The 12,620-nt window shown below is 34.2% G+C and overlaps 1 protein-coding gene and 1 long non-coding RNA gene across 4 annotated transcripts in view; both read right to left on the reverse strand.

Annotated features, from left to right (window-relative positions):
- The window catches only part of LOC145293013 (uncharacterized), a 359,025-nt gene extending 350,704 nt beyond the window's left edge, over nt 1-8,321 (reverse strand). The window contains exon 1 of the long non-coding RNA XR_013869640.1: nt 7,838-8,321. This is a non-coding gene — a long non-coding RNA (uncharacterized LOC145293013). The remainder of the gene's footprint in view (nt 1-7,837) is intronic.
- A 423-nt stretch (nt 8,322-8,744) lies between these two features.
- LOC145293011 (potassium voltage-gated channel subfamily A member 1-like) overlaps nt 8,745-12,620 on the reverse strand; it is a 125,260-nt gene continuing 121,384 nt past the window's right edge. For 2 of the 3 annotated variants that reach the window (XM_080139284.1, XM_080139283.1), the window contains exon 3: nt 8,745-10,395. In XM_080139284.1, the coding sequence (XP_079995410.1) occupies nt 8,979-10,395 (1,417 nt within the window). In that variant the 3' untranslated portion in view covers nt 8,745-8,978. The remainder of the gene's footprint in view (nt 10,396-12,620) is intronic. The other variant, XM_080139285.1, reaches the window with a different exon arrangement.

Below are 12,620 nucleotides of genomic sequence, written 5' to 3' on the forward strand. Positions count from 1 at the left end.
GGTTCCCAAGTTCGGAAAGATGCACGAGAAGAAGGTTGCAGATTACACCAATTGAAATCTTGTGAAAATAACATAAAATAAAAAAAATTTGAATAATCAAAATCATCGATACAGCCTTTTAAATCGATTTTTAGTTTTCTAGCTCCAAAATCAAACACAAAATAATCCTTAAAAGTCTCCTTGGTTAGAGTAATGTTCAATATGAACACGGACAACCTGGTTCTATCATGTAAAAAATTCATACCTCATATTAAACGCAGTTATTGAACTTTAATGAATAAAATTACAAAACAATATATTTATTCTCATCATCAAAATGTAAGAGACCGTCTAAACACTGATAGAATACCTGAAGTACAGCACAACATTAGTGGTAAATCCTAGAAGATCCATGAAGTCGATTGTGTAAAAACAAAAACAAAAAACAAAAAGCAAAACAACAACAACACTATATGTGAAAATGGCCATTATCCTCTTTGGTTTAAAGTCCGTTTTACATGCTGTGATGCATGCGTCGGACGACTTTAAGAAACTGACTTCCAAACTACTGCTGGCCAGGTATTTAAGTCTCCATAATTAGAGTAATGTTCAATATGAATAAGGACAACCTGATTCTATCAAGTAAGAAATTCAGTGCTTCGTCAGATTGGCACTTATGGCGGCAATTAAAAGTAAAGAAAATACAGAAACGTCTGTATGATGTATGTACCAGTCACGGAACGAAAATGAAATATTCCAAAAATCACGTAATTTGATCAAGAAGTTTTTTTTTTTCTTCTTCAAGAAAATCAAATTTTATTCAGTGTCAATGCGAGGGGGCGGGGAGCAGCGTCCATGGCGGATTCAAGGGCAGACAACTGGCTTTCATTTCATTTTTTTTTGTTATTTTTGGATAATGTCAGAAAGACAACGAAAATATATGATTTAAAACCAAACAATTTATTAACATCGCTAAAAAACGGTAATTTTTTTTTTTTTTCGAAAATAAAAAAAAAATACTTGATCAATTTTTGTGCTTTTTGGAATATACTATTTTCATTCTGTAACAAGTAGGTGCACGATAAAAGTTTTTCTTCATTTTTGTTTATCGCCATAAATGCCAATCTGAATAAACACCAGAAATTCATACCTCACATTAAAAGCAATTATCGAACTTATTGAATAAAATCAGAAAACAATATATTTAATTTTATCCTCAAAAAAGGTTTTAAAGTTGAAAAAAAAAAATTACTGTTTCTAAGAGTCATTTTTTACATATGTATAAATATATGCTATGTATTATAGAATATCAAAATAACATCGGTACCGTCGGTTTCAAATTCAAAGAACTTTACCGAACTCTTTCCAACCTCTGTTTATATTTGGCTCCTTGGAAAATGGCAGCTTGAAGGAAAAAATAAATTCTTAACTTGCTCTCGATACAAATATCGATAGAATGAAAAATAAGCGACCTTCGATTACAGTTTATCCATATATTTGAATAAATAATACTTGGCCACCTATATCCGTTTCATTAGCATTCCTTATATTCAAGAATACTAAGAGTGTCTTGGCATCATTTACCAAGACCTTTTTTTTTAGTCACTCTTGAGCCGTTTATTTAAAACTGTATATGGCTTTGGTGCGACCACACGTAGAATTTGCATTCTCAGTCTGGAACTGGGATATTGCTTAGAACGTTCACTACCTTGAAACTGTTTAGAAAAACGTACAACCAAGCAAATATCCTTCATCAGACACTTGTAATATTCCGAATGCCTTGTTTCTTTCACTTGGATTCATTGAAGTTCAGACTTCTAGCAACTAACTTGGTAAACACTGACAAAATTATTAACCACCTCATCAATTACAAAGTGAGCACGTTTTTGATCTCAACGTATCTAACACATGGGCAGGTCTACAAAATCAGGTAACCGCACAGCTCCCATAAATAAAAAAAAATCGCTGATGCATAGAACAAACTGCCTGCATCAGTTGTGTGCTGCCATCCTTTAAAACCGTCATGCTTTCTGAAGTTCACCGAGATATTTATGACAAGCTTATAATTTTACATTACAATAATTAAGATTTTATTTACCTTACTAATTAGTTTTTCCAGACAAAAAAATAAATAAATAAAATAACACCCCCCCCCCAAAAAAAAAACTTTGGTACAATTAAGGAACCATTTGTTGATGCTGCACCAACCACTAGTCTCTCCCTTTTTAGGCAAAAGTGCAAGAAAATAAATAAATAAATAAATAAAAATAATCTCTAACCCAATAGGTCTCACAATTCTACCAAGCTCCAACCCATGTCCCATTCCTGTGATGTTATATTACTGTGCTCCAACGAACTCACTGCCCTTGTACTCCCTCAAAGTAAATAGCCATATTGCACCCGACTAAAAGCAAATCTCACCCCTTCACAGATGCTGGAAAACTTTCTACTTTAATAGCTTCTTACTTTGGATCACTTGTTTTTGGAATATTCTTTCTGCTCCTAGTTTCCCTGGCTGTATGAGAGACGTCCAATAAGTAATACCCCAGACCCACTTTCAGTTGTCTGATCTAGCTGAAATTTCACAATGATTTATATTTCTATGGATTATGAGGTAAGTTACAGCCATGGAACAAGTATCATTTCTGATTTACAAGTGTTTGAACTGAGTTAGGTGTGAAATGGAATTTGTTGAGTGTCACGCATTTATCCAGTTTTTGTATTTGAAAGGATGCACATCAAAAGAAACTTTTGATGAAATGAAAGAAACATATAGTAATGATGTCTCATCATATGACCTTGTAAAACACTGGCATTGTGAATTCAAACATGGCTGCAAATCTGTAGAAACAGCTTCCAGACTGGGTTGACCCCTCCCTTCTGCCATTGATGAGGCATCTGTAAGTCAAGTGTAGGCTACCATTTTGGAAGATCGACGCATGACTATTTGTCAAATAGCTAAACAGGTACAAAATTAGTAGAAGATCTGTGGAAACTCATTTATGACCATTTGCATATGCATAAGGTGTCTGCTAGGTGGATTCCTAGGTTGGTGACGCCTTTTCTGAAGCGAGAATGTGTTGAGTGCTCGAGGATGAATTTGGAGATATGCCAAGAAGATGAGTCAAAGTTTTTCAAAAGATTGCTTATGTAAGATGAAACCTGGGTCTATCATTATGATTCAAAGATCAAAACCCATTTAATGCAGTGGGAGTGCTTGAACTTTTCTTCAAAGAAGGTAAGAGTGCAGCCCTCTGCTGGCAAGGTCATTTTCACAATCTTCTAGGACCAAGATGATGCAGTGATCAGATTTCCTGCATGCAAAGGATACCACAATTACAAGAGCCTATTATGATTAATTTTTGAGAAAATTAAGAGAAGCTATCAAAATCAAAAGGCGGGGAAAGTTATCTCCTTTCTGTAAGACAACGCTCTGGTTCACATCGTGTTTGTCACCAAGTCAGAAGCATGGGCATGTGGATATGAAATCCTTCCCCATCCTCCTTACTCTTCTGACCTTGCACCCTCTGACTTTCATCTCTTCCCAATCACAAAGTTTTTATTGAAAGGTAAGCATTTCTCAGATTATGCAGTCTTGATGTACAAAGTCACGTCATGGTTGGAGCTGGGGTGTTCTACAAAAACGGTCTCCAGAGCTGCATTAAATGATGAGAGAAATGTCTAACTCTGGATGAAAGACTGTACCAAGTTTGATTGCTCTATTTCTAAGAAAAGTGGTCCAGGATCATTACATACTGAACACAGCTCATGCGAACATGCATAAACTTAAACGTAATGTGAAAAAAACATCTTGCTTCACAACTCTCCACTTAGAATGTCCCCTATAAATATGACCTCACATAATAAATCAACGCAGCCCGTTACGTCTTAGTAGCAATATGCCTTATTTGAGTTGAATAAAAGTTAAAAAACAAAAGATAAAGACCCCCTCCCCATTCCTGACTTGATGAATGACGTCACAAAATAAAATTCACTGATGCCCCCAAATGATGACATCATCCATTGTATATGAAAACAAGCAATCAAGATCCGCAGAGTTTTAGTAGCAGATGTAGACAGATATTGTGGGAGAACTGGGGTGCACAAAACTGAGTGAATGGCGCTGGGTCGGTTGGATGCTCCAAGTTGCTTCATGTTTTGTTGAAGTCACAAAATAAGGCCGATATCACCCTACAATGAAAAGTGGAGGTGGTCCGAACGCGAGGGGTGGAAGCTTTTTTGCATTTATTATTTAAGACTTTGCATCCACACCATTAATGGGTTTTATCATTAATTGCTGGCTCCCTGCCTTTATTGCTTTAGTCTTAACATTTTGTACATACCCGGCGTTGATCGGGATGCAGGTAAGTCATTTTAGTTTCTAATTTTTATTTGTTTGCATATTTAAAAAAAATTAACATAGATAACTTCTACTATATTGTTCAATTAAAAATGAGTCATTCTCTTCACCGATTATTTTTAGGTGATTATTTAAAAATGTTTCATATTACCAGTTGTCCGAGCTGAAGTAAGTCTTTTTTTTTTAAATCAATTGTAGCTAAATACATTATCATATTGCCAATAACATGATACAATAATAACAAATGAAAATTAGCTAAGGAGAAGAAAATTTGATTTGTCAGCTTAGATGCTATTTAGGTATGACTTTGAAAAATCTGAGAAGATTTTTTATGTTAGATTCTTAATTGAATATTGATTATTCCACTAGCAGTCGGGTTGAAGCTGTTTTATGGCTAAGTAAGTGGCTCAGGGTTTCTTATCATTACCTTATGCACTGTTCTGCTTATTAAGTAAAGTTAGCTAAACTAACTTTAATTATATCGCAGTTTTATAGTGTTACCGGACCTCAGATTTGAGTTAGGTACATTGTTCACAAACCATTAACCACTTGCAATATTTTTGATATAATGAGGTTAGATTACAGAAAGTTGGACAGTTCTACTTATAGACACTGGCGATAGGAACTGACCAATCAAATGGAGACATGTTCTGCTAGCAACCAATCAGAAACCAGAATTGCTCCATAAAAATATTGAATACTTCAGCATTACCGCACGTGATTTTTCGTGTCCAACATGGGAAGAAATTTGCTCTCTGTCTTCAGACTTATACAATCCGACACTTGTACAGATCGACTACCCAACGGAAAAACCTATTCTTCATCTTCATCTTGGCTTTTACAATTCAAAGCAACTGGCAAAATTGACGACTGTCATTTTGTTTGGAATGAGATCTTTTTTTTAAGAAAAAAAAAAAAAGAAAAGAAAAAAAAGAAGAAAATGACTTTTAGGTCAAAAGAAAACAGCTTTATTCCTAAAATTGCTCGTTTGTGGAACACGATACTGTGGAGCTGCTTTCCAGTCGTTTTCAAGTCCTACATGAACAAGTTCTTGTTGAACTGTCCTCTTAAATAATTTCTATCCAATTTTCACCATAACCAATCATCAGTGATGTCTCACCCGACACTTAACCTTTATCCTTGAATAGCCTCCAGGGCTTGATAAGCAATGACTATAGCAAAAAAAAATTTAAAAAAAAGTTCTATTTGGTATTTTACCTCGTTCATACCACAGAAAGATGGGGCACAAAACTCAAGGGTGGGAGGAATAAACTGCCACACTCTGGCCCCTTTAAACCACCGGTATTCCCCGGTAAGGGTGTCCCAGGCAGTTAGCTATGCACTAATTACTTTCTAAACTGAAAAAGCAAGTCTTGGAAATAAATAAAACAAATACCACAGTTCAAAAAAAGGAAAAAGTGCCACTGGTGTCACAATGGTCCAATCTCTGACCACATTCCCTATAATCAGAGAGTTAATAATTGCAACAATATTTAAAACTTTAAATACGTTGCATGGCAATGACACGAGTCAGAAATACATCTGTTCCTGGTACTGTGTATAACATTCACCCTCAGAATTTTTAACCGACTTTATCAGAAAGAAGGAAGTTTCTGGGGGAATATCAGTCCCCAGTCGCAAGTATATCTCAATCACAGGAGATGACGATATTTTTTCTTTTGCAAGGACGTTTCGCTGTCTTCCCATGTATGGCACCTAATATACCCAAATGGTCACCTATCTAGTACTGACCAGATTAACCCAAACTTAACTTTGGTGATCTAATGAACTTCTGATCTGAAATAGCTTTGATATAAATGACCTGACATGACTGGGTGATGTGTGGCTGCAAACAGGAAGAAGAAAAAATCCCATTGATTGTTCTTCATGAGAAACTCGAGTTTTTGGTGAGATTACAGATGCTGTGCACACTACATCACAGATGGTTTGGCTATGTACAGTGTGCCACCATTTTTTATAAACTATTACGTGTTTCGATATCCCGGGCACTAGAGTGTGATAGATTAAAGATGACAGGCTTCAAGTGCATAAGAAACGATAAAACTGCAAGCACCCTAGCTGATGTCAACTTTTTAGAGTGGACACCAGACAAGGCATGAAACCATTTGATGTAACGAACTAAAAAGAATCAAAGGTGACTAATGCAAAAACAGGGGAGGCTTATTGATGTTAGTCTTGAAAATACCACGGTTTTAGGTAGGAAGTAAATAGTCAGTAGGAACAGAGTTCCATAAGTTTTGCATTCTTGGAAAGGAGCTATTGTATAATAATGAGGTACGTGAACAGTAAATTGATGAGCAATGAATCAATCAATATGGAACAAAGGAAGCAGGGGATAAATCTAACAATTCTAAAGAACACCATAATAGTATTCAAAAAAAAAAAAAAAAAAGAGAGAGAAAGATGAGCAACATCATGTCTATGAGAAAGAGAGTGTAGAAGAAGAAGAAAGGGTGGGGCTAATTTAATTACAAATAGGTTTCTGAATCTTATCAAGAACCATCAAATGGAACAGAGATTAATCAGCTCCAAATATGACAACAGTACTCCAAACAGGCTTGATAGTAGATTTGTAGAGATAGAGAATAGATGTTTTGCCCACCTTGGAATCCACGACTCTCACAGCACACTAAATTCAAAAGCTGGATGAAGCAGAAGAAGCATACATGATCCCTATCATAAATGATACATAGATGATGAAATTTTTTGGCTACCAAATTTGAGGGGTTACATAATATGCGAAATCGGATGATAATTTGAGTATGTACAAGGTTTTGTTTTGTTTTATGTAAGCACTATTTTCTTTTCTTTTGCATTTCAATAAAAACTAAAAGCAAGTTGCAGAGAATTAAACTTTTGTTACTTGTTTGTATTGGTTAAAACTTTTCATGTAAAATATCATATTCAAAAGGAGTGTATTTTTTTTTAACATGAACAAAAAAAGTTTCAAAATCAAATAATTATGTTGTAAATGTATATTAAAATAAAATAAAAATATCATCACATAATTTTTTCATGTAGAATTTTAAAAAAATTGTATATTAAAATGAAATAAAAATATTGTGGTATATAATTTTTTATGTAGATTTTTTTTTTAAATTGTCTATTTTAAATGAAATAAAAATATTTTTATTTACATTTTTTTCAAAAGTAGAATTTTTTAAGAAATGAAATAAAAAGTATTTCTTATATGCATTATTTAATGTAGAACTTTTTTGGAAAATATATATTAAAATGGAAAAAATATTTTTATATACTTTTTAATGTAGAATTTGTTTTGAAGATATATATTTAAATGAAATAACAAATTTTAAATAAATTTTTTTTCAAAAGTAGAATTAAAAAATATATATATATTAAAATGAAATAAAAATATTTTTATGTACATTTTTTTTTTTTTAATGTAGAATTTTTGTGTTTTGAATGTGAAAATAAATTTTAAAATAGAAGAAAGTGAAAATGAAAAGCTGTACTTACCCGTATCGAAAACTGCTTCGTATGGTAACCAACTTTTGGGGAAAATCTTTCACAGAACTCCAAAATGTGTAAAACTGGTCCAACAAAAATGACCAATATTCCGTGTTGTTATTATGAATAATTTTTTTTTTTTTTGATTTACAGGAAGCATTAGATGATTTGGTAAATCTTCCGTGGAATCTCATCTTTTGAAAATGCATAGACACAGGGTTTTCCTCAGTTGGGTCCACGGAGGAAACTGGCTCCGAAGCTCCGACGAGCAGTTTCTCTCAATATTATATTGGCTTTGGCAGTGGAAACACCATAATTTTATGTTACCTTTGCATTTGAAGAGGAATTACAAAACTGGCTCCCTTCTTTGTTTCTCGCTAAGCAGACTTCTAGTTTAAGTTGCCAACAATTTTAGGGAAGGACCGATCGATTTTGCTATGATTAACTAGATGTATTAATTTTATACATTTTGAATCTTTCATTTTAAAATATTTGAAAAACAAAAATATTCATTGATTAAACTATTTAATTCTTAAAAGAAAAAAAAACTAATTTTATAAATAACATTTTTTTATGTTTGAGGATACTAAATTAATTTTTTAAATCTTAATATTTATAAATTATAAATTAATTATATTTATAAACTAATTATATTTATAAGAATACTAAACGTATAAGAAAAAAAAATGTGTTCTTTAAGTAAGGGAGATAATTAAATTACTGATTTTAAATTTAAAAGAAATAATTTATCAAAATAAGCAATTAAAAAAAAAAAAAAGCAAACAGAATTTACTTATGCATTTTTGCTAACCCTTAACTTTTTTTAAACTCTTAATTTGTAATGAAATCATTTATAAACTTAGAAATGCTTATCGATTTTAAAGATTCTTTCCTCATAATTTATGGCAAGAAAATGCTTATTTTTTTTCCTTTTTTTTTTTTAAGATTAACAAGTTCAGAGGTACATATCAATAATAAAGCAATTACCATGTTTGTTACCAAAATAGGAATTATAATTGAAGTTTATTATCATTTAAATGTTATCATCATTATAATTTTGATGGAATTATACTTCTTTTAATTTTAAGTACATTTCTGCGTTTCAATAATTATAACCATGGAAGCTTTCCTGGGAGTCTTACAGATATTTTCAAACGTCAGTCTCAATACTTAAGTTATTCATATTAAGGTTGGTCGGATTGTTCACTTTGATGGTGTGATTTTCTTTAATAATTCGATCATTAATGACGCTACCCTCCTCCATCTCCATTACTTCGGAACCGTTCTCTGAGACGTAGGAACTGCGTTTTTCCGGATAGTTTATGGCCGACGTGACGTGATGGTACTTATCCTTGTCGTCACTTTCAGTTTCTCTGTGGTAAAAATAGTTGAAGTTGGAGACGATGACAGGTACGGGCAGCGCGATCGTTAAAACACCGGCAATAGCACATAATGACCCGACCAACTTACCCCAGACCCCGATGGGCCTCATATCTCCATAGCCGACCGTAGTCATAGTGACCACGGCCCACCAAAAAGCGTCTGGTATGCTTTTGAAATGAGTCTGTTCGGCATCAGCCTCTGCGAAATATACAGCACTCGAGAATAAAATAACTCCAATGAATAGAAAAAATATTAGTAGTCCCAATTCCCTCATGCTGGCTTTGAGGGTCTGGCCAAGAATTTGTAATCCTTTTGAATGTCTAGAAAGCTTGAAAATACGAAAAACTCTAACGAGTCGAATAACTCGGAGAATTGCAAGTGACATTGCTTGATTGTTGCTTTTGTTTTCATCGGCAATCACTGTGCCCAAAGTAATGAAATAAGGAATGATGGCAACAATGTCAATTAGATTCATGATGTTCTTAAAGAAACCGATTTTCTCGGGGCAAGACGCAAATCTCACCATCAGTTCGGACGTGAACCATATTATGCAACAAGTTTCTATAATGAAGAAGGGTTCTCCAAATTTTGGTATGTCGTCTTCCTCGATGGTCTCGTTGACCAACCGGTAGTGCTTGAACTCGGGCAGCGTCTCAAGGCAGAATATCACAATGGAAATTAGAATTATCACTACGGAAAATATGGCTATGAGGCGAGCGGCTGTTGAACTCTCTGGATATTCAAAGAGTAACCATACTCGCCGTTGGAATTCGTTCTCTGGAAGAGGTCGATCCTCTTCTTTGATAAAACCTTCGTCGTCGCGGTATTTTTCAAGGGCTTCAGGACCCAGTTCATAAAATTTTATTTCCTCTGAGAACACGTCAAGCGGAACGTTTACAGGCTTTCTCAACCGGCCGCCACTCTGGTAATAATAAAGAATTGCATCAAAGCTGGGACGGTTGCGGTCAAAAAAGTACTCGTTCCGCAACGGGTCGTAATAACGATTTCTTTTTTTGGGGTTGCCGAGTAACGTGTCGGGAAACTGAGCAAGGGTCCTGAGTTGGGTTTCGAATCGGAGGCCACTCACGTTGATGACGACGCGCTCACACCGTTCGTAGTCGCTGCCTGGACCCATTCCATCCTCGACGTGGACATTGTCGTCGTCTGTGTGCTTGGGAAAGGACCTGGAATTGGCAAGGTTAGAATCACAGTGAGAATTGTCGACGACACATGCCTGGTTGGGGTCGGAACGACAGTCACCAACAGAGGCCCCTTTCTCATCTCCGCCGCCACCCCCACCACCACCACCTCCAATGTTTGTCATAATTAGCTTCTCTTTTTTGCTTCGTTTACCCACCACCATTGGAGAAACAGGTTGGGGTTTGCAAAAACAATTGCTAAGAATAAAAAGATACAATTAACAATAACAAAACATGCATTGCAATATTTGGTGGCCCAGCTTTAAACGAAAACTTTGACAGAATATATGACACATAGAAATTGGGTATTAGAAAGAGTTTAAAGATTCAACAAGCTGAAATAGTTATAAATTGCAAGGCTTAATTAATTGGAGAATTATAATAAAAAAAATTTTTTTATACATATGCTTATCCTACACACACACACACAAGTCTTGGAAGTTTGTTTGCAGTTGATGCTGTCATAAAATCCTATAGAGTCACCCATTTTTGATAAATAAAAAATAAAAAATAAAGAACTGCAAATTTGAAAAATGGTCTACAGGGGTGGGGGTAACAAGAATTATGAAAAAGAGGGGGGGTTGAAACCCCCCCACACTGAATAAAGAAGTCAATGGAAGGCTTTTTTGGTGATTTACAATTTCATAATATTAAATATTTTAAAACAACATAAAAAAGAGGGAAGAGAAGGAGAAAAAAAAAGGGCAGAAAACGGATATCTTTTTTTTTTTTTTTTATATAGACAACATGGCGGACAAATATTGTTCTGATCCCCGGATGAAATCGAAGATTGACGTCACCCAAGTTTTTAATCTTTTTATTTTTGTTGACGATAGCAATGACCAGATTAGTAACATTAGTAGAATTATTATTATTATTATTATTATTATTATTATTGCTGCTGCGTGCTGCGGTAATGGTTGTGGCTGTTAGGCAGGTATCGTCAAGCAAGTCTGAACCCGAAAAAAAGAGTCGAAGTCAGGCCATTTCTTGAAAAACTGTCACAAAGACTGGAGAAATGTTTAAAACGACATAGCAACAACAGGGGGGTAACTAATTCGTAGAATTATGGGGATCCGGATCATTTTTTTTTTTTTTTTTTTTAAATAAGTACGTATATATTTATTTTGTTGCAATAGTATTGTGGGCTTTTACAGCAGATGCGAGATAGTGTTATTGTGCCACTGGTCAGTGCAGCCGTAGTGGTCACCATTGTGACGACGGTGACCGGGTCGACAGCGGCGACGAATAACGTCAAGGAGTCGACTTCGACTCCTTTTCTCGGCTAGCATCAACTCCCCGTCCACAAGAAGGTAAACAGTCGATCCCAACCGAGACTGCAACATCTCCGGCTTTGCGTCGGTGGTGTTGGGTCGAGAAAATGGCATCAGAAAAGAAATAAAGGAGATTCAAATCTCAAAAATAAATTAAAAAAAAAAAAGAAAAAAAGAAAGAAAGAAAGCTAAAGAATAATGGAAATCCTGAGAAGGAAAGAAAGGGTTAACCTAATTAGAAGAAAGAAAAGAAAGAAAACAAAACGTTAGACTTTTAAAAACATTAAAAATGATTAAAAAAAAAAGATTAAAGAATTAAATTAGCAGATTAATCTAACGCTCTGTTACTCCTTGAAGCATTAGAAGAAGAAAAAAATCGATAATTAATTAATTAGAAGTTGATAATCATAAACGCATTTAAAAAAAATTGATACAAAAAAATTTAATAAATAAAAGACATAAATTAAGTTAAATGTTTTTCGTTCTCTTTACAAAATGGAAGATAAGTGGCATTTAGCCTGACGAATTCCTTCGGGGATAAAACACAAATGTTTTTGTGTAGCTCACTTGCCATAAGTATAGTTTATATATAATTAGATTATATTATCGTGGAATAATCCAAGGACAGAGGATAAAACCGATGTTTTGGGGAGAGAAAGAATTTGCAACTTATAATGAAGACAAAATTAAATTATTATAACAATTATAAATAATGTGTAAAATAAAAAATAATAATAATAAAGAGAATGACAATTCAAAAAATACGATTTACGTAAGTAACAAAGAATCTATAATAATACGCATACGGAAGACAAAAAAGGGTAATAATGTACGTGGGTTGAACGTGATTTGATGCGGGTAAAATATTTTGGATATTTTCAATTTCAGACAGGTAGCTTCTCTTCTTCGGTAAGGTTGATTTATGATTTTTCGTTC

The sequence above is a fragment of the Euprymna scolopes genome, chromosome 14 (genome assembly GCF_053919585.1).
Source record: "Euprymna scolopes isolate OS-2025 chromosome 14, ASM5391958v1, whole genome shotgun sequence".
Lineage (NCBI taxonomy): Eukaryota > Metazoa > Mollusca > Cephalopoda > Sepiida > Sepiolidae > Euprymna > Euprymna scolopes.